The following is a 27,692-nucleotide window of genomic DNA, read 5'->3' on the forward strand; positions in this document are numbered from 1 at the left end:
CTAAGAAAGTCCAGGATTTTCTAGAACTAACACAGGGATGAGAGGTAAATCTCACAACTTCTGAGAAATAATTCACAACTACAGACAGCAATATCGCTAGCCAATGGCTGGACACAACAATTACAGAATCAGTTTCTAATAAACATTTTTACATTTTACAAAGTAGTTATGACTATCTGGGAAGAAACAGATATACTTTTATCAGTGGAGCTGCTGTTGCAATGGCGGCAGCAGTTGCTGCAGCCACAGTTGCAGCTGAATCAATTCCACTGGGTGAAGTTCTATTCTCCTGAATAATAGGGTCCTTTTCTGCGCTGGCATCTTCTAAAAGCTGTACCTTTACCTCCTTAAAGACAGGCATGCTCTGAGCTCTGTAAATAAAAAAGGAATAAAATCTGTTCAGTAATCTCTACTGAACCATTAGAAGAAATACCTACAAGTGGTAATCTGCTGCAGGTGAGTTTTCTTGATTTTTTTAAGTTAAATCCCTATTTTTCACTATCAGCATCTTATCAGTCATTTGGTTAATGAAATCTATTAAGGCTCAGGTCACTACACACTAAAGAAATAAAAAGGTAATTCCTTGAAGGCACTGATATTTCAGAAAATATGACTTATGCATGTGGAAAAGACATGGGCACAATTACAATGATTTATAGTCAAGAAGTACAAATTTAAAACATGCAGAAAAGGCTCTAAGAATTTAGGTATCAAGTTTTACTCCCAAAGTAAGACAACCCAAGAGGGATTGTTAAAACTGCTGAAAAGAATTTTTTAAATTCTAACTCATTTAGATTTAATAAATGTTACCTAGTTTATTAAAATGGGCACAAAATACACTACTAAGCAGTCTGGATTAAAAATGAGTCCGGAAAATAGATACATATTCACAGTAAGGCATTTAACTAAACACCTTTAAAAAAAAAAAGACTGGTCAATTTTGTGCTGTACTTGGCCTAAAAGAAATCAATGAAAGAAAACACTGACAAAACTGAAGACTCCTTAAGGTAAGTCTAAGTAAAATCAACAGGAATGAGCTCCATCTTCAGCTGCTGAATTTCCACCCTTCGATTTTTCTTTTTATTTTTTTGCGGTACGCGGGCCTCTCACTGTTGCGGCCTCTACAGTTGCGGAACACAGGCTCCGGACGCGCAGGCTCAGCGGCCATGGCTCACGGGCCCAGCCGCTCCACGGCATGTGGGATCTTCGCGGACCGGGGCACGAACCCGTGTCCCCTGCATCGGCAGGCGGACTCTCAACCACTGCGCCACCAGGGAAGATCCCCATCCTTTGATTTTTTGAAGAAGGCCACAGAGCTCTTAAACTTACTCCTCATTGAAGTTGCCTCATTTCTATTAAGAGCATCATTTTTCTCTCATTCTCAAAATTTTGAAGTTAACTTCTCTATCCTCCGTTTACCTTGTCATGCCCAACTGAGTCATCAGGTTTTGTCAATTATTTCATCACAATTGCAGGACTAGTGTCATGGAATTATGGAGGTAGGGGCAACCCAGTAGCCCATCTTTCCTAATTTTCACATCAAGAAACTGAGGTCCATAGAGGTAACGGGATTTACTTGATCACGTCACAGAACTAGTAAGTAGCTGAGTTAGGACCAGTTCCCAGAGATCGTCCCATAACACCAAGCTTTCTCTCTCAAACAGCACTTCTCCCTTCAGACTTCTGCTCTAGTACAAACCATCATCTCTGGCCAACTATTTCATTCTTCCCATTTCTGATTGCTTAAAAACTTTCCCCACACCTTTTCCCACCATTCAAAAATCTAAAATCATTCCTTATAGACAACTGAATAGGCTACTTTCCTGTTTGGCCTTCCACACACTCCATCCTCTGGCCCTGCCCTATACATACTGTACTTTTCCTCCCAAAACCACCTCTTCCTGAGTCACACTGCTCTCACTGACTATGCCATGCCACTCCCACAGCGGACTCCATGCTGCTTCTCACTCTCTTAACCTTCTTCACCCTACTTACTCTATCCTTCTCCTCAAGATACAGCAAAAGCCTTACCTTTTTCAATAAGCCTGCTCTCATAACACTTCCTCTTGATCTTTCCATTCATTAATTACTTTTGCATTTACTTCCTATGCCACACAACTGAGGCTTGACAGTCAGCCATCCTATGGTTTAAATGTCTGTACAGAACAGTTTAACAATGTATTGAATGTTTCCTCTCACAGCTCTAATCATGCATTCCTCCATATATCTACCTATTCTCTCCCCAACCAAGCTCTAAGCAACCTGGGGTGGGGGGCCGGGGACTTCTTTTATACCAAACAGCAACTAAGAAAGAGCACATAGTAGGTGCTCAATATATATTTAGCTGACTGAGTGGTGTACTAAGAAAATGTAATTCAGATAATCTGTATCTTTTAGAATTTCTGTCTGAAGTCTGAATGTGATTTACCCTTTAAGATCTTTCATTCTACTTTAATACATTAAACTGACCAACAAGAAAAATAACATTATAAGGCTAGACATCAATTTCTTTATAGGCTTTAAAATTTTATTTTTTCCAATTACCAAATTAATAAATGCTCAATGTAGCAAATGAGCTTCTAAGTGTAAAGAACTAGAAAAATGCACATAACTCTCCCATTCAGAAGAAACTGTTTCCTTCTAGTCTTTTTCTAGAACTTTCTTCTTTATTCCTAAATCCTCTGAATCTGGCATCTATCCCAATGCTACACTGAAACTGCTCTTACCAAGGCCATTAATACCTCGTCTTGCTCAATTCAATGGACACTTTTCAGTCCTTATCTTTCTTTACCTCTGAGCAGCTATCAAACTTAGAACCTCACTTCCCTTGGTTTTGTTAAGACCATAGTCTCTTACAGCTCTGGATAAACTTTCTGAGTAACATTTAGAAGCCACATTGCTTTCTTTGCACATCTCTTAAAGGTTCGGTTTTCTCAGAGCCCTACCCTATGCCATCTCTTTTCACTCTCACACTCCCACCGAGTCACTTCAATCACTTCCAGAGCTTAGACTACTATCAACATACAGATGACTTATGGATTTCTAGCTTAGACCCCTTTTGTGAACTTGACCTTTATATTCAATTTCCTATCAGACATTTTTCACCTGGATGTCTCATAGGTACCTCAAACCCCTGCTTACGTCTAAAATGAAATTTATTCCCCCAAGGCTTCCCTTTCTTAATGAATACTACTACTGATTATGCATTTATACAAGCTAAAAATCTAGGATCCATCCTTAGCTCCTTCCTCACTCTCACATCTAAGCAGCAATTCCTGTCAATTCTATCTCCAGATCATCTTCCAAACCTGTGTATTCCTCTACAGCCCAGCATGATTCCCACCACTCCCCAATGTACTCAGGACCAATCTAATTCATCTCTTTAAAAGATTCCTGAAAAATTCATAGCCAACTGGTTTCCTGGACTCCAGTCCAGTCCTCTTCCAATCCATTTTTTCATAACTACCTGAGTGAGACTTTTAAGAAAAATATATCATACTTTAAAACTTTTAAGTGATTTGCCGTTTCTCTTTGAGTCCAAACTTCTTTAAAGTAGTTTATAACCTCACCCCTTGCTTACCTCTCCAGCCACACGTAAGGACATTCTACCCTTGTTCTAGACACTCTGGACAGACTCTTCATTCCTCAGAGGCTCCAGCTGATTACCTTTTATCACAGCTTTACAGCATATTATAGTAGCAAATAGGGCAGATTTTCCATCATTCCATTTCTGTTTCTCCAAAATTAGCTATTCTTAACTGTGTGCATTCTACATGTATGCATTCTTAACAGTATGTGTATATATTCTCAACTTGTGTGTCCTTCCAAGTAAATTTTAGAATCACTTTGCCAAATTCCATCCACCATTCTCAAAAAAAAAAAAAAAATTCAAGTGACACTGACTATAGCAAAATCTCTCTTAACCCAGTATGAGAGTCATTTTATACTTCTCACTCAATTATTATTCTCTACATTGCAATGACCTTCTCCGAGGCCCTTCCTAGTTTTTTTTTTAAAAATTCTGTTCATAGGGCTTCCCTGGTGGCGCAGTGGTTGAGAGTCCGCCTGCCGATGCAGGGGACACGGGTTCGTGCCCCGGTCTGGGAAGATCCCACATGCCGCGGAGCGTCTGGGCCCGTGAGCCATGGCCACTGAGCCTGCGTGTCCGGAGCCTGTGCTCTGCAACGGGAGAGGCCACAACAGTGAGAGGCCCGCGTACCACAAAAAAAAAAAAAAAATTCTGTTCATCCATCCTGAAATGGGGAAAGATCTACTGTGAACAGATAAGAGGACAGTGTTCACAGTTACCTCTCACTGTCCACTTGTATATAAACAACTTCTCCCTCTCACATCTGAGAGTTCTGACTTGAAGGCAAGTTGATAAAGTCCCCATTACAGTTGCAAGCAGCCACTTCCACCTGGGGTCAGCTGGATGGAAATGGTAATCACTTTCTCTCCAAATGAGTCAGATGTAGTCTGCAATTTTTAGTTCAAGTACAGAATTTGGGAGACTGCACTACTCCCTCATGCCCTTACTTTTGCCTTTTCTTATATATTTACAAATCCCAGAATGCAATTTACCATCCAAATTCTCCTCCTAACCACCATATCACATTTTGTGAACTGGAGGCTGATCAAATGTAAAAAGGAAAAGCACCATTAAGCAAAACAACCAGTTGTGAAACTCTGGCTGGCTCAGATCACACCCTTGTAGTTTGGAGGTAATATTTATTTCGTTAGTGTTTCCCAGAGTATAATATGTATACCATGGATAACTATAGGTGAAAAAGAATAAACTTTATTTTAATAGTTATATACTTATTTTCATTGTATTATTAGAAATACCAACTTTCCACTTATAGAAGTAATCTAAAATTTCCTTTTTGAATAAAATGAGAGTTCAAAAGTAAGTAAAAATTCTTCCTATTTTCTAAGGGGCATTCCAGGCTGCTCTGGTTTAGGAGTAGAATACATTTAGCCCAAGAATATGTATCTCATTCCACCGCCACTAATGATAAAAAAAAAAATTCCTCCAGTGATATATTCTTTCATGTTTAGCATGGTGCTGTTGTCAGGGTTGGTTCTGTATTTCACCGGCATTAAAGATAAAGTTGGGAGGAAGCATTTGAATAGAGTAGTAGCCACATTCCCCTTCACTCCATCCAGATGCTAAGCTTGTCCATTTCCAAATCTTAACCAGAAAAAGTCTAAATGTCCTTTGATAGTAAGTAGTAAGTATTATATATTTGGAACTGCTTGACTACTGCTATAAGCAGTATAGTGAGGTGACTAAGAGAGGACTCTAAAGACAGACTACCTGGGTTTGAATCCCAGCCCAGTGAATACTTGCTAAATGACTTTGGGAAAATCAATCCCTCTCTAACTCAGTTTCCTTATCTATAAAATGGGGATTCTGTAAAATTGGGATAGTAATGGAATCTATTTCATTGGATTTTGAGAAAATTCAATGAGTTAATGCACATAAAGTGCTTAGAACAATACATCTTCAATAATAATAATAATAATTGTTAACAGCCACTGAGTATTTTACACATGCCCAGCACCATGAAAAATGCTTTATACATATTATCACATATATATATTTCACACATTGAAAAAAAAAACTTTTTCCTAGGTGCAAAGTATAAATAAAACTGATTTTAGTGAACCATATAGAAACACAAGAAATGGCCCACCTATTTTCTGTAAATGAAACTTACTTTTGTTTTAAAACTGCTCTTAGAGCATCTTTCTGTCCCATAGTGTACTGAGAAATAAAGACGTCATTTGCTGCAAAATCAAAACACAAAAAAATACTTTAGATTCCTGAAAACTTATTAAATTTTGATAAGCTACTCAAAGAAAAACTTTTTTAACTAAAAAAAATGTTTGGGGATTCAGCAATATGGCCTTTCAATTTAAAAAGGTAAGGAACAAATTAAATGAGTAATAATAGTTATAACTCTAGACTGTAGGAAAAAAATTGTGTAAAAACACCTGGGGCCAAATTAGAGACATTTGTTCAAACTCTAACAATAAAACTGCTTAGATGAAAATAAAACCAACTACTTTTTAACTGTCATTAAATAAATTTTTTCAATGCATATTTTAATCTATTATCTTACCAAAGACTATACAAAACTTGAATTCAGCATGTATAAACACGTATCAAATACCAAACCTATGCAATATGTTGGCAATAATAAAAGTATCCTTACCATTACAAACCATTTTCTGGACTTTAGAGATTCCATTAGTAGCTTAATTTGGAAGGAAAAGCTAATTAAAAATGAAAATAATAAGAAAAAACTATAAGGCTGTTTAGTGAATATCTAAAAAGAAAAATCAATGAATGTCTAAAAATCTAAAATTCTATCCTTACCAAGGAAATTCTTACATGTTACAACATAAATGAACCATGAAGACATGCTAAGTGAAATAAGTCAGTCACCAAAGGACAAAAACTGTATGATTCCAAATATATGAGGTATAGTGGAATTTATAGAGACAGTAAGTAGAACGGTGGGAGGGGGAATAGAGTTAGTATTTGATGAGTACGGAGTTTCAGTTGGGGAAGATGAAAAGTTCTGGAGATGGATGGTGGTGATGGCTGCACAATATGAATATACCTAATGCTACAGAACTGTACACTTAAAAATGGTAAAAATGGTAAATTTTATGTTATGTATGTTTTACCAAAAAAAATCAAATCTATCCTTTTACCTTTTTGTCTGTTGTTCTTTTCTGTTTTATCCAAAGGCAACACTTGCACTGCAACATCTTTAGAAAAATCCTTTAAGATATGAAAGGAAGGAATGAAAGGCTAAATAAACTTCATGATTTATTATTTATCAATTACCACTTACTAGCCATGTGACTACTGTGCCCTGGGAGGACAGGACTGTGTGTTTTTTATGCTTAATTCCCAGCACCACCATAATGCTTAGGTACCTTGAAGCTACTCAAAGATTTGTTGAATGAGTAATGAGCTGTCATCAAGTGAACGAATGGGTAAGTGAACAAGCAAGCAACTGTGACCTTGAAATTCAGATTCAAATCCTGATTTGGTACTCTCAGCAGAGCAACTTATGTAACATCTCAGTGGCTATAGTTAAATGTGAAAATGTGATCCACTGTGAGTCAAATGAAGTTCGTAAGGATGGTCAACGCATGGCACAATATCACAAATTAATCACAGTATTCTTTGTCACTAAGCTATAATATAGTCTCAGAAGACTTCACTATATAAGTGACACCTACTGGCAAATAGCTTTCTGCTCACATGTGTAACCCTAGACTTCGTTTCTAAGATTCTATTCAGTGCTAAGACACCATGACTTTTTAAGTACTAGGTTCAGTCAACATTGCTTCATCTTCCTTACACACACATTTTTTTCCCTACTAAATCATTAAAGGGAAAAGAGAAAATCATAAAAGAAAACTGATCCAAGCTATCTGCTGATAACAGGTGTTAACTTACTAAAAATAGCCAATGAGGCTAACAATACAGTAGAATGTATCTGGGAAATTGATGTAAAGAACTCCCACAAATCCGTTAGAAAAAGCACAGCACATAAATATGTAATTCACAAAAGAATAAATACAGGTGGCAATATAAATGAGAAAAATTTCCCCTCCACTAATAATAAAAGAAATAGAAAATAAAACAATGAGATGCCTTTTTCACCTATCAAAATGGCAGGGGTTTTTTTGGTTTAATTTTAATGCTTCGTATAAATAAAGATGGGGGAAAATAACTCCACTCTTACTCATGACCTTGCTGGAGAATATATATTTATACAGTTTTTCTGGAGGCAATTTAGAAACATTGCAAAAAAACGTACATAATCTTCTATCTAATAATTTTACACCTAGAAATTAAAACAAGGAAATGAGCTAGGATATATACCAGAATGTTCATCACCTGGTTGTTTACATTATAAAAAACAGGGGGGAAAAAACCTTAATGTCAAATGACAGGAATATGAACAAATAAACTTTGGTACATACATACACTGAAATTCTGTGAACCCATTAAAAGCTCCTAGGAAAGGGCTTCCCTGGTGGCTCAGTGGTTGAGAGTCCGCCTGCCGATGCAGGGGACACAGGTTCGTGCCCTGGTCCGGGAAGATCCCACATGCCACGGAGCGGCTGGGCCCGTGAGCCATGGCCACTGAGCCTGCGTGTCCGGAGCCTGTGCTCCGCGGCGTGAGAGGCCGCAGCAGTGAGAGGCCCGCGTACCGCAAAAAGAAAAAAAAAAAGGAAAAAAAAAGTACACAAAAGGCTTCAGAATAGTTTGAATGATATATAATTCACACCTCACTTTTTTTTATTATGTTGTTACGGTTGCTTTACCTTTACCTTACAGTTTGTAAAAACATTTCTTTGGTAAATGAAATTTAAATAAAAACAAGGTCTGTTGCTAATCAAACAAAATTTTAAAAAGCATTATTTGCCAATACTTAAAATTTTAACATGAGCATAATTAAGAATTCTTTTGCTTACACTTTCTGACACAGTGGGATTTTCTAATGGAGGCTGCTGATAATTTCTGGCAGAAGTTAAGTCTGATGAACCTAACAAAATAAAGGAATCAATTTTAGTGATTTTTAAATCAGAATGTTACCTTTTGAAACTGTACAAACATAATTCAAGAACGATAAACTCCATATTAATGCAATTAATTAAATTGGAAGCTACTCTTCATGCAAAAATCTTAAAATGTACTTAAATATATCCTGATGAAGGTTTTTACATCTGATATTTTGGAAAATAAGGGCTCAGAACTGACAATCAAATGAGATAAGTATAAAATGTTATAAAATATATCATTACACTATTGGATTTGGACAAACTATGGGTACAATCACTTGTCAGGAATAAAACATGCACATGATATAAAAGCCTGATTTAACAGCAGGCCTATGTTATGCTGTACCCCTCAAAAGCAGCACTATAAAAGCTGCTTGATTTATTCTTCTGTTTTTTGCGCTTATATTCATTAATTTGATTACCAGTGAAGTGGGTAAAACGTATGCTATCTTTACTTTCAGGGAGCTCCAGACAAATGAATTGGGACATGGAAGCCATCAAAAGGCAGAAATTGTGCTTTTCTACTATCCAACAAAAGGTAAAAAGCCAGCACTACTGGTGAAAAGTAAGCACATCACACTAGTTGAGTGTGTCCATCACAGTTGTGGACAAGAACAGTGTGCCAAAAACACGCAAAGAAAAAACAAAATACGAAATGTTTTATTCATTCTATCTATTCAGTACTATTCGATGTAGACTGTGGGTGCCTGGCCATTTTCCCAGGAAAAGGGGTCACTTTTCAAACGCCTGTACAAACTAGACATATATTTAGGAATTTAATCATTAAAAGTCCTCTAAATTTTGAAACACAAAAAACGAAATGAAAATAAAGACTAAAGATTTACAGAAGTGAAAACTAGTTGAAACTATTCGGAATCACATACCACATAACGTTCCATTCAAGCTCTTCCCAGTTCTAACAGGAAGACGTTTATTTGCAGACAACGCTGGAGGAACACGGGACAACTCATCTTTCAGCAAAGGCAAATTATCTCCCTGATTTGGAGAAATTACCTCACGAAGTCTCCTCGCTGGTATTTTAACCTTTTTTTTCTTTTCCGGGCTAAACTCAGAGCCTTTCATATTACTGGTAACAAAACTAGTCCCACAATTATGAACAGAATTTTCTTCTGGGTCCATAAAACTTCAGAACAAAATTTTCACTGCTTTGAGGATTTCGGGGGGGGGCAGGGGTAGGGGAGAAGAAATAAAGTGGGAGTATGATAAAGAAAACGTGAATTTCAAGTGATTTTGAAACATGCAGTCATCAACTTTTAAATAAAACGTCTAAACAGACTATGCACAAAGCTAGAAATTTCAATTTGGTATTTAATCCAGGATTAGAGACGACTAAAACATATTTACCCATTAATCCCACTCAGTCTATTAATGCACCATGCCAATGAATCTGAAAGTGAGGATGACAAGAGAACGGCCGCATAAGCAATAATAACAATAACACAGAGCACTCCCCAACCGGAGAGATGGCAGTGCAAAACCAACCAGATGTGGAGGCAGAGTTAAAATTTGAGAAGAGGGAGTCAAGCAGGTAAAACCGAAATGCTATTTTTTTCAAAATCACCCACATAAGAAGCTTAATAGCTTTCTTCAGCCAAAGAGTCTTACACACCCCTCCAGAAGCAACCATCAGACACCTAAATTCACCCCTCTGCGTCTTCCGAACCCTCGGCAACAGCGGAGTCACGGGTCTCACCTGACAACAGCTTCAGTTAGCCGCGGGTCAACGCCTACTTCCCTTTAAACCCGCCCTTCAGACACAACACGCATGCGTGCCACGAAATCATCCCAAATATCCAACCAAAAAGCTAAACGCTCTCCGGTGCTCTTCCATCCCTCTCCGGATGGAAACAAACTCCCAACATAAAAGGCTTAAAAAAGGGTGTGAATTTTTTGTTTTATTAAAGGCAGTACATTGCCCCACAAGACTTAAAACACTGAATAACACTCGGGAGTTTCATCCAAGACCTGAAGAGCTCCCAACGTAGATGATAATACCAACCTTGTTTATTAGGGACTGTTTACAGCGTAGCTCCTGCAGACCGTTAGGGACGCGAGATTAAGTAAATTAGTTTTACAAAAAGTTTCGACAGATTCGTGTTGATATTGAAGAAAAAGTCAGAAATAGCTTTGTCTAAGCAGACAATCAAAAAAATCAATTTTCAGGAGATTTTAAAATTCGTTTATGATATCGGCTTTTTCCTCTAGAGTTTCCGGCGTTATAACGAATCGGTGAAGTAGGGTATAAGAGCTATTTGACATCGCCATTCCCACGTGTTCTCTTTCATCCAAGGCTGCGGCGCCGGCCCTGACCCAGATCCTCCGCCCCCAGACTCGACTGGCAGCGGAGCCCCGCAGCCTCCTACTGGTGTCGGATGCGAGAGTCTATCCTTAAGTATGGTCTCTTTTCTCTGTCCACAGAATCCCGGGTTTCCAGGCGGGGGGCTGCAAGCTACGCTCGGGAAAGGCGGTAGGGTCTCTGAAGGAGGCCGCCGCGGTTACCTGGGGCTACGGGGGGCTGCGAAGCCGGGTAACGCGTCCCCAGAGCGGTTTTGGGACCTGCCTCGGAACAGTGTCATCACTTTGGCCAGGGTCGAATACGAGGCTCTGAGCCACCTTCAACCCAAGACTGGGGAGTCGGGGTCTTGTTTTGGGACAGTGAGTTAGACTGTAAGGCATCCACCCTGTAACCTTGAGCTGAACCCTCCTTTAACTGAAAAATTCTCTCTAGACAGAAGACCAGGGCCAACACACCTTATCTGATTTGCTAATTTTCGAGGATGCATTACTTAAACGTTTCCCTTTACGCATTACTAAAAGATTAATCAAAGCAAAAAATGTAATCTGATGTAAACGTTAAATAACAAATTTTTATTTATTTTTACATCTCAGCTGTCTACTTTGATAGAAGAAATCCTAGAATTAAGAGACTTTAAGGGCTCAGCTTTAGAGAACCTTTTAAATCTTGATGAGTTTCTGTATTTCAGTTACATTTCCTTCATTACCAGGCTTTTAGGTAGTATCTGTTCACAATTTGTTTTATAAATTATGTAAATTAAAAGATATAATGACAGTGTCAGAGCTCTAAGAGACTTTTGAGATGATTTTTCTCCCTTATTTTCTAGGTGAAACTTAGTTGTAAAAGAAAAGTGGACTTTCCCCTTTAAGGTGTGCTCGTAGGTGTAGAAACGCATTAAAAATGTGACTTGTTTTGGATCTTACAACCCTTTAATCAGAGCTGGGATTAAAACCCAAGTAATCTTGCCCCCATCTAGTCCAGTGCTCATAGGCTCATCCTTTAAGGCCTTGAAGCCATCCTTTAAACACAAAAGAAGTATGCAGTGATCTTTCAAAAGAATGTTTTGCTCTGATTAAGTTAGGGTTGCCAGTTAATCAGGTACAATTTCCTAAAGCTGCTGCAAATGATCTAAAGTAAAGGGACATGTGGTAGAGTCCTATTTTATGTCAGTCTAGCAAGTTAGTTCAGATCAGTTTAGACATGTGACCTATCAAATAAAGAACAGATAGCCCGGGAACAAAAAACATGGCTCACAGGATTGTTCTTTCATTTATTTTTTGTTGTTAACACTTTTTTACTTACTTGCTTTCTCTTTCCCACTCTCATATGTCTATATATACATATATAGAGAGATATACAGGGTTTTTTTGCTGAACCACTTACAAGTTGCAGACATCATGACCTTTAACCCTTATTTCTTCAGCATGTATCTCCTTAAGAACATACTATTACATAGCCACAATATGACTATCACACCTAAGATAACATATTCAGATTTCTCCAATTATCCCAGTCTTTATTTTTAAAACTCAAAAATGGATTTGAGTTCCAAAGTTCACAACTGTTTAGTTATCTTAATTCTTTAGTCATATTCTAGAACAGCCCTTTCTACTGCTTTTCTTTATCATGTTTTTAGAAAAGACCAGTCTAGTCATCTTACACATAGTCCCAAATTGAGGCTGTTCCTAATTATTCCCTCATAATCAATCACATAAAACATTTTTGGCAAGAATAGCACATAGGTGGTACCACACCGGTTAAGGTGGTGACTGGCAGATCTTCCCAATGTAAAGGGACAGTTTTCTTTTTGTGGTAAGTAATCTGTGGAGATGCTTTGATGCAATGCATATATCTTGTACCCCAGCCTATCACCCAGTAGTTTTATCATCCATTCATGATCCTTGCCTGAATCACAAGATTACCAATTACAAGTACCAGCCATGCTGTGGCCAGGATCAGTTATAGTGATAGTGGCCAAGGACATCAGAAGAATCACTTATTGTAAACTAAGTTTGAACAGAATTAGAAATTTGGCTCTAGACCTGGTAGAAATCTGCATATGATTCTAAAGACTAAATAGAGGGTATCTTCCCACCACATCCTGATTAGTTTTTTTTTTTTTTTTAATACTCAGAAATTTCTGGGAATTGTTTGTCCTTGTGCATTAACCTGAACATACATATTACATGGCAAAACAGGATATTAAGTATTTTTTAATACATAATAACATATGCTAAATAACTGTAACCTCAGAACAGACTGAGGAAACTAATTTCACTTATTGAAAAGGAAAAGGCTTTTCAAAAAATGACTTAGCCAGCAGAAGTTTAGATTTCATCAAACAGACTTAGAGCTTGAAGGGGCCTCAGCAGTCATATTGTAATCCCCTCATTTTTCAGGTGAGAAATCAGGCCTCATTGGAGACATTCAAGCAAAGGTTGGACAACTACTTTTCCAGAACAGAAAGGAAACTCATGCATCAGAAAAGGTTTGAGCTTGATGACTAACAATTCTCTGAAGTTCTCTGGTTTTATGATACATTTTGTTTGACACAAAAATTACTTAGCACTGCTGTAATCATTCCTAAGGCCCAAGCCAGAGATGCTAGAACTCTCTATCCCTTCCCTCCCTCTTCAGGTTTCAGGGAGATAACCAGAAGGTATCCCCTGATTGGATATTAGCCTCTACAGTAACAAACATTTGCTTGTAATATCTGGTAATTAGGACCAAATAAAAGGGCAGCCACATTGCTTCTACCACTTCTCACCATCAGGTGGTTTGTACGGCTGTTGGACTTTGTCAGTCAACATAACTAATGATTAAATAACTGCAAGACAGAATGCTGGAAGACTCAGAAGACACAAACTAGCAAGTAAATTTGAAAATTCACTCAACCGTCTCCAGTATTTTCTAGGAACAACTGCCTTCACTTAGGTATAAAAAAAAAGACAATATCAAAAAAATTCATACAAACAACATTTGGGGGTGCTCCTCATCTATATCTCTTCAAAGACTTCCCAATAACAATCATCATTTGTCACTATGAGTTGTATACCAAGAGGGAAGTGACGTAGAGTCAGCAGTGTTACACAACATTTAAAGATTTCATACTTTCTGCCTCTCTGACCTCTGCTTGAAAAAGTCATATTATATGTGAATTTTAACCTGAAGAAATACTAGGATAGGAACAGGAAAAAGAAGCTGATTTTGGCATTATAATTAGCGAACATGGACAGGTCTTTGGATAACCTTTTGTGCTTTCAGCTAGAGGCCTGCTGGTAAACCAGGTTCCTTTAATTCCTGTTTTATTGCTCTTGTTTTTTTTTTTTTTTTAAGTTCCCACAAAGTTTTCTTTTAACACCTAACCACAAAAGTTATCTTACCAGTTCTTGGATCTTTTCAGGCTGTTTTCTGAGTAGGAAGCCAAAAGAACTCTAGTTCTGAACATTTGCTAACATTTACCACAATGCACACTGTACCTTGTCCTTTGGCAGGGATTAGAAAGCTGGGCAACCTCAAACTTTTTGAGATTATTGTAGATTCACATGCAGTTGTAAGAAAAAATAGAGCTCCCTTGTGTCATTTACCTAGCTTTCCACAATGGTAACATCTTACAAAACTGTAGTACAATATCACAACCAGGATATTGATGTTATTACAGTCAAAGTACAGGACATTTCCATTTCAAAAGTCTCATGTTGCCTTTTTATAGTAACACCTACTTTCCTCCTCCCCCACCCTCTCCTCAACCCCTGGCAACCACTACTAGGTTCCCCATTTCTGTAACTTTGTCATTACAAGAATGTTCTATAAATGGAATCATATAGTATATAACCTTGTGGGATTGGCTTTTCACTCAGCATAATCCTCGAGAGTTTCATCCAGGCTGTTGTGTGTATTAGTACCTCATTCCTTTTTATTGCTGAGTAGTATTCTATGGTGTGGGTGTACTGGTTTGTTTAATCATTCACCTGTTGAAGCACATCTGGATTGCTTCCAGTTTTTGACTGTTATGAATAAAGTGTATATAAACATTCATGTACAGGTTTTTGTGTGAACGTAAGTTTTCATTTTTCTGTGAAAAATGCCCAGGAATGCAATTGCTGCATGATATGATAGTTGTACATTTAGGTTTTTAACATAGTGCCAAACTGTTTACCACAGTGGCTATATGATTTCACATTACCACTAGGGAATATCTAAGTGATCCAGTTTTTCCTCATTTTCACCAGCATTTGGTGGTGTCACTATATTTTTTTAATTCAACCATTCTGACAGGTGTGTAATGCTATATATCGTGGTTTTAATTTGTTTCCCTAATGGCTAACAATGTTGAGTATCTTTTCATGTGCCTATTCGCCATCTATATCTTTTTGGTGAGGTGTCTTTTGCCCATTTTCTAATTGGATTATTTGTGTTTTTACTATAGAGTTTGCAGACTTCTTTATATTGTCTAGTTATTAGTTCTTTATCACATATGTAGTTTGCTTTTGATGTGAAGTCTAAGAATTCTTTGCCCTAAAGCCCGAAGATTTTCTCCTATTTTTCTAAAAGTTTTAATGGGTTTTATGTTCTATATTTAAGTCCCAGATCCATTTTGAGATAATTTTTGTATAAAATGAAAGACTTACTTTGAGGTTAAATTTTTTGTCTATGGATGTACAGTTGTACCAGCACCACTTGTTGTAAAGGCTATCTTCACTTAACTGGTTTTGCATCTTTCCCAAAAATCAGTTGGGCATATTTGTGTTATTATTTCTGAGTTCTCTGTCCTGTTTCATGGATCTTTGTGTCGGCTTTTCCACCAAAATCACACAATATTGATTACTGTAGCTACGTAATAAGTCTTGAAATCAGGTAGACTGATTCCTCCCACTTTATTAGTCTTTTTTTGAATTTGTTCAAGTCCATTTGCTTTCCATATAAATTTAAAAATAATCTTGTCTATATTTATAATAAATGTTACTGGGACCTTGATAGGAATTGCATTAAGCCTGTATATCAATTTTGGGAAAATTTACATCATTACTCTGCTGAGTTTTACAATCCATGAACACAATGTGTCTTTCCATTTATTTAAGTCTTTGATTTCTTTCATCAGCATTTTGTAGTTTTCAGCATGCCTTGTTAGATTTACCTGTACATGCCTTGTTAGATTTACCCATAAATCTTTTTTTTTGAGTGATTATAAATGGTATTATATTTTTAATTTCAGTAACACTGAAAATTACAGTTTTTACAATTGATTTTTGCCATGTTTATCTTGTATACTGTGATCTTGCTGACTTGCTGAACTATCTTGTTCTAGGGTTTCTTTGTAGATTCTTTGGGATTTTCCATGTTCACAATCATGTCATCTTCAAAGAGGGACAGTTTTATTTTCTTCCTTTACAATTTATATGTCTTTCTTTTTCTTGAGTTACTGCACTGGGTAGAACTTCCAGCAGTATATTCAGTAAGAGTAGTAAGGGCAGACATCTGGCTTTGCTCACTATCTTAGGGGAAAGTGTTCAGTCTTTCACCATTAACTATGTAGTACAGGTGTAGGATTTTTTTGTAGGTGTACATTACCAAGTTGAAGATGTTCCCCTGTCTTCCTAATTTTCAGTTTTTAACATGAATGGGTACTGACTTTCTCAGATGCTTTTTCTGCATCAATTGATATGATCATGACTTATTTTTTCATCTATTAATATGGTAGATCACATTTATTGATTTTTAAATATTGAATTCGCCTTGCATCTCTAGAATAAACCCTACTTATTAGAGGTGTGTATTTTTTTTATATATTACTGAACTATATTTGCTATTATTTTGTTAAGGATTTTTATGTCTATTTTATGAAGATATTTTTCTGTAGTTTTCTTGTATGTATCTTCTTTATCTGGTTTTGATATCAGGATAATAGTAAATTCATGAGTAAGTTGTTAGATTTATGTATACAGAGTTGTTCATAGTTCTGTTATCCTTTTGATATCTGCAGGGTCTATGGTACTATACCTTGTTTTATTCCTGATAATGATAATATGTGACTTTTTTTCTTTGTTAGTCTTGCTAGAGGTTTGTCTGTTATAGTCTTTTCAAAGAACCAGCTCTTTATTTCACTGATTTTTGTCTGTTGCTTTTCTGTTTTCATTTTGGTTGATTTCTGTTATTATTTTCTTCCTTCTGCATGCTTTGTGGGTTTATTTTGCTCTTTTTCTAGGTTCTTGAGGTAAAAAGAAAAAAAATAGTTGATTTGAGGCATTTCCTCTTTAATGTATGCATTTAGTACTATAAAATTTTCCTCTTGGCACTTGATTTAGCTGTGTCACACAAATTTTAATACGCTGTATTTTCAGTTTCATTCAGTCCAGTGACTTTTTTAAAAAGTTCCTTGAGACTTCCTCTTTGATTCATGGATTATTTAGAAGTGTTATTTATTTTCCAGATGTTAAGAGATTTTCCTGTTATCTGTTACTGGTTTCTAGTTTGATTCCATTGTGGTCTAAAAACAGACTCTGTATGATTTCAATTCTTTTAAATTTATTAAGGCTACTTTGTGGCCCCGGATATGGTTTATCTTGGTATGTGCACTTAATAAAAAATGTGTATTCTGTGGTATTGGGTGAAATGTTCTATAAACATTCTATAAATGTTCTATAAATGTATAATTAACCTGTTGGTTAATGATGTTGAGTTTTTTTGTATCCTCGTGGATTTTCTGTTGAGTTGTTCTATCAATTGTTGGGAGAGGGATGTTTAAGTCTGAAACTATACTTGTCTTTTTCTCCTTTCAGTTCTCTCTACATATTTTGCAGCTCTGTTGCTTGGGGCACACACATTTAGGAGTACTATGTCTTCTTGGTGGATTGACCCTTAATGTCCTTTTGTGTGTCTGTTAAATTCCTTTGCTGTGAAGTCTACTTAATCTGATGTTAATATAGCCACTATTTTCTTTGTATTAATGCTTGCATGATAAATCATTTTCCATCCTTTTGTATTCACTCTGTCTGTATCACTGTATTTGAAGTTAGTTTCTTATAGACAACATATACTTGGTCATTTCTTTAATGCACTCTGCCAATCTGTCTTTTTTTTTTCCCGGTACGCGGGCCTCTCACTGTCGTGGCCTCTCCCGTTGTGGAGCACAGGCTCCGGACGCGCAGGCTCAGCGGCCATGGCTCATGGGTCCAGCCGCTCCGCGGCATGTGGGATCTTCCCGCACCGGGCCACGAACCCACGTCCCCTGCATCGGCAGGCGGACTCTCAACCACTGCGCCACCAGGGAAGCCCCCAATCTGTCTTTTGATTCTTTAGACTACTTATATTTAATGTAATTGTTTATTAAGGCTTAAATGTGCTATTTTATTTTTTATTTTCTGTTTGTTCTGGTTTTGTTTCTCTTGCCTTCCTGTGGATTATTTGAATATTTTTTGTCATTTATTTTGATTAATCTACAATGTTTTTGAGTGTATCTCCTTATGTTCTTTTTTAGTGGTTGCTCTAGGTATTACATGACATATACAAAGCTTATCACAGTCTAATGGTGTCAGCATATTACCAGTTTCAGTGAAGTGAGAAAGCCTTACCTCCCTTTACCCTCCCTATTTAAAATATACATTTAGAACCATGTTAGACAGTTTTATAATTTTTGCTTCAACTGTCAAATATAATTTAGGAAACTCAAGAAGAAAAGGAAAGGGTACTGTACCTATTCCTATTTTTATTACTATGTTGTTCCTCCTTGATGTTCCAAGTCTCCTTTTATCAGTTTTTTTCTGCTCAGAACTTTAATCCTTTTCAGGCAGGTCTGCTGGCACCAAATTGTTAGTTTTCCTTCATTTGAGAATGTCTTAATTTCACCTTCATTGCTGAAGGATATTTTTGCTAGATACAGGTTTCTGGGTTGACTGATGAGAAATCTGCTATTATCCTAATTGTTTTTCCCCTATAGAAGATGTCGCTTTTCTCTTGCAAGCAACATCTTGCAAGACTAAAGTTTTTGTCTTTAGTTTTTAAATGTTTGACTATGATGTATCTTGATGTGGATTTCTTTGTGTTTACGCTTTTTGGAATGCAATTCAGTTCCTGAATGTGTAAGCTTCTCTTCTTTTGCCACATTTGGGAAGTTTTCAGCCATTATTTTAGTACTTTAACAGCCCTGCCCTCTTTCTCTTCTTCCAGGACTCTAATAAAACAAATGTCAGTTATTTTGTCACAGTCACACAGATTCCTGTTACCCTGTCATTTTTTTTTATTCTATTTTTCTGTTATTCATATTGGATAATTCTGTTTTCTATCTTCCTCCTTCCTTCACAGATTCCTTTTTCTATCCCCTCCGATCTGGTTTTGATTCTGTCTGTTGAGCTTCTTTTGTTTTTTCTATTTTTCTATTTTTCACTTCTTAAAATTTCCATTTGGTTCTTGATATCTTATATATCTTTGCTGAGTTTTATATTTTTTTAATTTGTTTCAGACATTCTTAATTATTCATTGAAGCATTTTTTATAATAGCTATTTTAAGATCTTTGTCAGATAATTCTAACATCTCTCATCTCAGTGTTTGACATCTTTTTTTTCTTAAGATCTTAGTTCTTGGAATGAGTTTTGTTTGTTTCTGTTTTTTTGTAACCTAGACATTTTGCATCTTGTGTTATCTTGTGTTATGAGACTCTAGATCTTGTTTAAACCTTCTCCTCTAGCTGACTGCTGTGGACACTGCTTCATGGGGGGGGCACCTTATTACTGCCAGGTGAGGGTAGGAGTCCAAGTTCCTCACTCTGTCACTAGAGAGGGTGGGTGGGGTGTGTGTGTGTGTGTGCCAGGGGGTGGGGGTGATGTTCGTCATTTCTGCTGGGTGAGCATAGGAGTTACGGCTCTCTACTAGGCCTTCATTGCATCATTACTACTCCCCACGTGGCCTCCACTGACACCACAGGAGGGCATGTGGCCTGATTACCATGGGGCAGTATGTAGGTCCTGAATCTCAACTAGGCCTCCTTTGATACCACCCGAGAGGGAAGGGAGAAAGGTACTTCATCACTGACAACAGAGGTGGAAGTCTAGGCTCCCCATGCAGTTTCCACTGACACTTGGGGGAGGGGTCCTTATTAATGCCCAGCAAGAATTAAAGTCCCTGCTCCCTAATCACCCTTCTCTGACACTACTCTGGTGTGGGAGTTGGAGTGTCTCGTTACAACCTAGTGAGGGTGGAAGTCTATCTGGCTTATGCTGATGTGGGTGGGGATGAGAACCAAAGTTTTTTCTGTGTTGGCCTGGAGTACAGCAGTTTTTGTTTAAAAGATTTCTGTTTTATAGGCTTCCCCTTTCCTAGCCTTTTGGCTAGAGAAGGCAGACTTTTGGCTGGGGGTACGGAGGGGCTTTTTGACTACTCCAACTGGCATTTGCAGATTGCCAGCTTTTTCAGCTCCAAGTTTGTGATATATGAGACCCCAGACAAGGGAGAGAATTCACTACTGTGATGTTTCTCGGGTCCCAAGGGCCCTAGCTAATATACTTTCTCCTCTCTACTGTTTAGTCTTATGTTTGTTTTATGTATAATGTCCAGGGGTTTTAGTTGTACTTAGTGAGAAGAATAGGGAAAAGCACATCTACCCCACCTTCCCAGAATCACAAATCCTAAACCTCACAGTATGATATACTTACAGGATTCTTTGTTTCTTGGCTGGTTAGTGATAAAATTTTATAGCAGCTATAAAGATGCATCTTACCTCAGAAGCATGGCTGGTTCCATAACTAGCACAGTACTTGGTACATTAAATAAATGTTTACTGAATGAATATCTACCCATATCTATCTAGCAAAATAGTAACTGCTGACATCTCAAACTGTAAATAAGTTGGAAGTTGATATTAGAAAATAATGGAATAATTAGGTTTGTATTTCTATGCAGTTCCGTAGTTGGAGGGTGTGGAATCAGTGTTTCATGACTTAAGTGAGCAAAGAGTAAATATAATGGAAGTATCTTACCTGGGACATATCAATGATGATAGTCACAGCAATACCTGAAAAATTGTGACCTTCAGTTAATTCCTGGTATTTTTCAGGTAGTTTATGTGGTTAAAATGTATATATTATTTATAAAGCTGTGAAGTAAAATAGGAATAAAGAGCATTCTTGGTAACTTTTTAGGTGTTTATGGAACACTAGTTGCCTGCATGTTGGGCTAATCTGAAACCTCTACTGCATTGTTTGTAGCAGATATCAAAGAATTTTAATAGAAAAGATAGTTTACAACTGTTACTACTAAACCAGAGATTCCCTGAAGTATAGACAGTCAGAATTTTCGAATGGGACTAGGATAGCAAATAGAAAAGAACTGGTGCTTTCCCTTGCATGTGGAAAAAATAACTTTTTTTAAATGGCAGTAATACTTGTGAACATACAGGGTAAGGACAAAAGAGGAGGGAAGAATAAATGCAAAAGGGGTAAAGTTTTATACATGGTTGGGAATGCTGGAGTGGAATTACCATTGATTGTATTTGTTAATCAAAATGAGAATTTTCTTTCACGATAGTAGCATACACTCTGCCCTAAGCTTCAATTTCCTACTTAATCTCCATGTGAGCTTCATGAAAATTTCGTGCTTTTCACAGCCATTTTAAATAATAATTGATGAGCTAGTAAGAATGACATACATATCCAGTTTATGAGATTTCATCTGTTTTAGAACTAGCCAGGATAGAATAAGTAAATAACGTGATACATTCTTACATCATAATTAACTGATCCTCCATTTAGGATATGTGAAAATCCCAGTAATTCAGAAACACTTTTTGACTTCCTTATCTTCACTTCTCTGTTGCCCCCAAGTTAGATCAAAAGTGTCACATGTTCAGAAGTTTCTGGTAAGTCTCTGTGATTACCCTTTTTGAACTGTAGAATGTACAACTCCTGTAACTTTCTTTTAGAACTCTCTTTCATGAGTGTTGTTGATTAATAAGTGGATGGTGTTTGTTAATTAATAGAACCTTTGCATTTACATAGAGATAGTAAAAGGATCTTTAGTAGCACAGATCTAAGTTGTATTAGGAACCAGGGGGATAGTTAACTTAAGTACTTATAGGAAGACACCAGAGAGCTCTTTCCCATAAAACCCTACTACGCATGGGACTTTAATACGTAGTTTTGCAAGGTAACAGAGCAAACTGTCTTAAAACTGGAGATTTAGATAGGGCCTTTGGTTCTCATAGCTAGCATTAAGAAAATTGAGTTCTAAACTGTAAGGTTCTTATTAATGACCTGGGAGGTTGTGGGGGGGCATATAATTACATAATCAGAAATTTATAAAATATGAACAGTAATTTCAGGTAGACTCGTTTCAGCGCTATTTCAAAATCTGTGCTTGTTTTGATTACCTTCAACTAGCCTAAAGAAATTTGTATACAAACTGACAAACTTTTTACTTTTAAATCAGGTGACTAATAAACATACCAAAAGAATATGGCTGCACAAATACCAGAATCTGATCAGATAAAACAGGTAAGGTATTATAATTAAGGAAAAAGGATTTTGCAAAAAATTAAGGCACTACTGGATATAACCATGTCAGTCAGTGATCTCACAAAATAACTATTTATATTTCATTTCCACAGATGGATGTTAAATTATATGAAGCATATTCATTTTTCAGATAATTTGAAAGATAATCCAGGAAATAATAAATATTCAACTAGAAAATCTGACTATATTTTGTAGATCATATTATACCCATTTAAGGTAGCAAAAGAACCTTTGATTTCAAGTATTACAGGGTATTTTGCCTAAATACATCAGTATTTAAAACATCTTTGTTTTAAAAACCAAATATTAAAGAACCTTCTGATTTGTTTGTAGTTTAAGGAATTTCTTGGAACCTACAATAAACTTACAGAAACCTGCTTTTTGGACTGTGTTAAAGACTTCACAACAAGAGAAGTAAAACCTGAAGAGGTATGAAAAGTGTTGCCCACTAAAAATTCTCTAAGCTCATCATAAACAATATAAATGGGATCCCCCTAAGCATTTTGCTTGTTCCTAGTTATTACAGGAATTTAGGCTACCTTTTATATGTTCCACTGCTCAGAGGAACTTGAAGCAGCCAGACTCGTGGCACTGAGTTTAACGATGCCAAATTTAATATCACAGCCACACTAAACTACAGCAGACTTTTTTAGAGAAGATGCCTGGGACTTGCTGAATACATTGTTCCAAAGCAAAGATTCTTAATAATTAGCTTTCAGTCAAGATGGCCAGGCTAGAGAAACTTGACATGGCTTTCCTATCTGACCTTGAGAACTCAGGTTAATTTTGGAAAAAGTAGAGCTTGAATTTGGTGGCTCATATTGCCTAACCCTATTAGAAGTCTTAACTTTTAATATCCTCTTCAAAACATTTATATATTGGCTAAAAGAGACATAAAATTCCTCCAGTGGAATATGTTGATAAATATTCATGCCAAGAACTTAACATATAACCAGCAATCAATAAGTGTTTGTTAAATAAATGACGAAGTTTGAGAGATGCTAAGTACAATAGTCTTATTAAAAAGTAAAAAGTTGAAAATTAAGAATGTTGTGAATGGAGTTTCTCATTAAAAAGAACAAACCTGATACTGGGCCTACATTTTAACAATCAGAATAAGAGATGGGAATGTGGGATTTCAGTTAATATTGAAACACACCTGCAGAAAAGCTAGTCCAGAAGGCAGGGACTTACCATTGTTTTTAGTGCCTCCCAACTGGTAAGCATTCAGTATATATTAATTTTTGTAAATGGATGAAAGTATTAACAATTGAAAGCTATGATCACTTGCTACTCATTAATACCATTTAATTCTCAGATATATTCAAAGAAAAGAAAAGTACCCACTGGTTATTTTTTTAGAATAGATTCCTTTCAATTTCTTTTAATTAATATTTTTGTGTTGACTCTTGGATCTTTTTATTTCTAGACCACCTGTTCAGAGCATTGTTTACAGAAATATTTAAAAATGACTCAACGAATATCTATGAGATTTCAGGAATATCATATTCAGCAGAATGAAGCCCTGGCTGCCAAAGCAGGACTCCTTGGCCAACCACGATAGAGAAGTCCTAATGCATGGACTTTTGATGAAAGATCGCCAACACCTGTTGCACTGGAAATGAGGATTCACCTGACAGAATCCCATGAAAGCAGTAGCCACCACGTTAAACCATCTGTCATGACTGTTTGGCAAACGGAAACCACTAGGGAAACAAAATTGCTGTTTACCAGAATAATCAAAATAGGTCTTATTGTTCAATGAAAATAATAAGATGCAACACTTGTTGAGGCCTTAAGATTCAGCAGCTTGGTCACTTGATTAGAGAAATAAACCATGGTTTCTTCAATTATGACTGTTAATTTTAAAGCAAAATACGTGTTCAATCATGTATGAGATAGAAAAATAATTTTATTACTAGAAGGAAAATAAATGGAAATATCACTGAACAGTTTACACTATATAGCACCATAGCATTCTGACTGGATTGTGGATACATTGAAATGTTTTTCAATCAGGATCATCCTCCAAGTATTCCTGTTCATTCATGTCTGCCTCAAATTGCTGGTAAATACATAAAATAGTTACTTGCTAATCAATTTAATGCACGATCCTTTTCTTGCCTCCCTTCTTGTGTCAGGGTGGGCACTACACATTCTTATCCTAGCGACATTTTCATGTACCTTCAGGAAACATCCCATCTAAGACTAGCTTGTGAAATGTTTAAGAATTGATTATTGTGCTTTAGTGGAGACTATGTTGCTTTGTGTTTTATTCAAAAGCTGAGAAGCCAACATGAATGATTCCAAGTCAGATCAACAATATACAGTGTACTCTCAGCTACTGCATGTGATCAATGTAATAAAAAGTAAACCAAAGTTAAAGTAGTGTCTTAGAGCTAAATGAATCCTAAAACAAATCCAAGCACTGCAGGAAATTCTAGTTGATGCAAAAGTACACCCAGCAGTTTGGTATCAAATGATATCCATTCATGAGCCAATTTATTAATAGGTATCAGTCTGCTTACATTTACCAATATAAACTTGTACTCAAGAGAACACTAACTAGCCTATATGTTTAAATTTACCAAAGTGATTTCTATGTTTTGTCATATTATTGGAAAGTAGAAGTATTATTCTGCTTTGATAATTTACAGTTTTCTGTATTATATCTAATTTTTAAGCCATTAGGTCATTTAACTAACAATACCATTTAACTTATAGACCTCTGTTGACATTGCAGTCAGTCAATAATTGTGATGTCTTTAAAAGTACAAAGATAAACAGTGTTAACAATGTTAACTTTAAAGTTGAAATGTTGAAACATGTATAATGCTCAACAAAATATACAATTCATTATAGTCAAAGGAACATGAAAGAATAAGCTTGTTTCATCTGAAGACAAGAAAAGCAAACAAAAATTCAGTGATCTTACTCATTTAAAACTTTGGGCCATTCACACACATATCAAAACTTCACTGTTTCTATGTAATTAAGCCCAACATGGTTATTTACAGTGTTCATTTCACAAAGATAATTAAGTATGTGCTTACCTGGCAAATGAGGGGAATTTTGCGCAATAGCATCTCAAATACCTTGGGAGGAAGTGTGTGTTTGAAAACTTTCAGAAGTTCCTGTGGTTGCCCACACACCAAAAGGGCATTGCTGAGATGTTCAACCCCCATTCAATGCTCCCCTGAAACAGATTTATAAGTTTAGAGCAGAATTTTAAAGTTCTTCAAAATATACGTTCTACAAATTACCAAGAAAGCACCAAGCATTGAAACTAAAAAAGCACATCAAACTAAAGACTAGGGGACTTCCCTCGTGGTCCAATGGTTAAGAATCCGCCTTCCAATGCAGGGGATGCGGGTTCAGTCCCTGGTCGGGGAACTAAGATCTCACATGCTGTGGGGCAACTAAACCCACGTGCTCTGGAGCCCACGCACCACAACTACTGAGCCCGCGTGCTCTGGAGCCCGTGCACCAGAACTAGAGAGAAGCCCACCCGCCACAACGAAGAGCCTGCATGCCACAACGAAAGATCCTGCATGCCGCAACAAAAGATCCCACGTGCCGCAACTAAGACCAGATGCAACCAACCAAATAAATATTAAAAAATAAATAAAGACTTTGAACAAGCCACAAAAAGAGTAAAGAGTATAAAGGGGAAAATGTTGAGCTGCCAATTAAATAACTTTCTGACCCAAATTACTATTTAAAAGTGCACTCTTGAATTGGAAATGTTCACGTTCTGCTATTTGGGTATGCAATAGGGAGGTACTGAGTTTTTTTAAAAGGCTGGGGTTTGCCATTACTGATATGAGCTATCTTTAACTCTACATATGTGATCGATGAAGTATTACAGGTGGAACATCTTGATGTTCTAACTAAATAAGACTTTTAAAACAGATTGTATTATCAAAGAGCTGAAACAAGATTTAGTGCAACATGAATTACATATCCAGGGGAAGAGAAGAGATTTATGAACTTTGATTTCTAGGTGGTTTTAAAATGAGTTTTAGGATGATTGGCTGTAAAGTGACTAAGAATGAAAATTTGTGAAGAGTGGAAATTAATGAAAGAGTCTCTCTTTAAGTTAAAACATGTAATCACTTAGTCTCACTACCTCATTTTAGGAAACAGGCAAAGATCAGTGAAATAATTTAAGGTTTCAAAGCTAATTAATGCCAGAATTAGTAACAGAACCTAATTTTCTGAACCTTGAGACTATAGTGTGCTGCCTCTCTTCGGGTGTTATATAATAACAGAAGTTGACATTTTGACATATTTAATATAACTAAGTAGGAAATAAACACTTTGTATCAAACCTTTTAAAGAAAGAAAAAGATATATTAGTGCCTCTCAAGTTGATGGAGCTAATGTAACCTAAAGACAATAATCAGTTTGGTTAATTAGATCAACCAACCAATAAACCCAATCAAATCAGCTAATCAGAAATTTCTCTTAAAACTTTTGGTTCTATGGTCCCTCTGGTTATATAGACATAAACACAACTGAGATGGCTACAGAACTACCTGGCAGCAAAGTAGTAAAAATGGGGTGGTGGCAGGAGGGAGTGGAGAAAACTGAGATTACAGAAAACTGGGTGAAAAATTATTGCATTAGGGGCTTCCCTGGTGGCGCAGTGCTTGAGAGTCCGCCTGCCGATGCAGGAGACACGGGTTCGTGCCCCGTTTCGGGAAGATCCCACATGCCGCGGAGCGGCTGGGCCCGTGAGCCATGGCCACTGAGCCTGCGCGTCCGGAGCCTGTGCTCCGCAAATGGGAGAGGCCACAACAGTGAGAGGCCCGCATAACGCAAGAAAAAAAAAAGAAAAAAAAAAAATTATTGCATCAGAACACTGGTTCTCAACCAGTGTACTTTAATAACCTAGGGAGGTTTAAAGAATACTGACACCTATATATCTGGAGAAAACTATAATTCTAAAAGATACATGTACCCCAATGTTCACTGAAGCAATGTTTAAAATAGCCAAGACATGGAAGCAACCTAAATGTCCGTTGACAGAGGAATGGATAAAAAAGATGTGGTACATACATGCATTGGAATATTATCAGCCATAAAAAAGAATGGCGCAGTGGTTGAGAGTCCGCCTGCCGATGCAGCGGACACGGGTTCGTGCCCCGGACCAGGAAGATCCCACATGCCGCGGAGCGGCTGGGCCCGTGAGCCATGGCTGCTGAGCCTGCGCGTCCGGAGCCTGTGCTCCGCAACGGGAGAGGCCACAACAGGGAGAGGCCCACGTACAGCAAAA

General features: G+C 37.0%; 2 protein-coding genes across 4 annotated transcripts in view; one reads left to right on the plus strand and one right to left on the minus strand.

The window, feature by feature from the left end:
- Positions 1 to 10,470, minus strand: part of KIAA0586 (KIAA0586 ortholog) — a 107,832-nt gene extending 97,362 nt beyond the window's left edge. Inside the window, exons 1-6 of one of the 2 annotated variants that reach the window (XM_007466046.1) lie at positions 10,402 to 10,470; positions 9,477 to 9,672; positions 8,506 to 8,576; positions 6,724 to 6,793; positions 5,721 to 5,790; positions 197 to 371 (exon numbers count right to left, since the gene is read on the minus strand). In XM_007466046.1, coding sequence (XP_007466108.1) covers positions 197 to 371; positions 5,721 to 5,761 — 216 coding nt within the window. In that variant the 5' untranslated portion in view covers positions 5,762 to 5,790; positions 6,724 to 6,793; positions 8,506 to 8,576; positions 9,477 to 9,672; positions 10,402 to 10,470. Of the gene's footprint in view, positions 1 to 196; positions 372 to 5,720; positions 5,791 to 6,723; positions 6,794 to 8,505; positions 8,577 to 9,476; positions 9,676 to 10,401 lie in introns of those variants that run through there. The other variant, XM_007466045.1, reaches the window with a different exon arrangement.
- On the plus strand, positions 9,505 to 24,361 carry TIMM9 (translocase of inner mitochondrial membrane 9). 2 transcript variants are annotated; one of them, XM_007466043.1, is made up of 6 exons: positions 9,505 to 9,626; positions 10,819 to 11,005; positions 13,309 to 13,397; positions 22,329 to 22,393; positions 22,748 to 22,843; positions 23,844 to 24,359. In XM_007466043.1, exons 4-6 carry the CDS (start codon positions 22,355 to 22,357, stop codon positions 23,976 to 23,978), a joined length of 270 nt encoding a protein of 89 aa, XP_007466105.1. In that variant the 5' UTR covers positions 9,505 to 9,626; positions 10,819 to 11,005; positions 13,309 to 13,397; positions 22,329 to 22,354; the 3' UTR covers positions 23,979 to 24,359. The 2 variants fall into 2 exon arrangements, with proteins under 2 accessions (XP_007466105.1, XP_007466106.1); XM_007466044.1 differs by lacking the exons at positions 9,505 to 9,626; positions 10,819 to 11,005; positions 13,309 to 13,397 and adding an exon at positions 10,564 to 10,673 and having other exon boundaries at positions 23,844 to 24,361.
- Positions 24,362 to 27,692: the final 3,331 nt, after the last annotated feature.

Source organism: Lipotes vexillifer, unplaced genomic scaffold (assembly GCF_000442215.2).
Source record: "Lipotes vexillifer unplaced genomic scaffold, Lipotes_vexillifer_v1.1 scaffold25, whole genome shotgun sequence".
NCBI classification, from domain to species: Eukaryota; Metazoa; Chordata; class Mammalia; order Artiodactyla; family Lipotidae; genus Lipotes; species Lipotes vexillifer.

Coding starts and splice junctions, on each gene's coding strand:
- TIMM9 (XM_007466043.1), top strand. CDS start 22,355: ATGGCTGCACAAATACCAGAATCTGATCAGATAAAACAG. Junction 22,394..22,747: donor AATCTGATCAGATAAAACAG/GTAAGGTATTAT, acceptor ATTTGTTTGTAG/TTTAAGGAATTTCTTGGAAC. Junction 22,844..23,843: donor GAGAAGTAAAACCTGAAGAG/GTATGAAAAGTG, acceptor TTTTATTTCTAG/ACCACCTGTTCAGAGCATTG.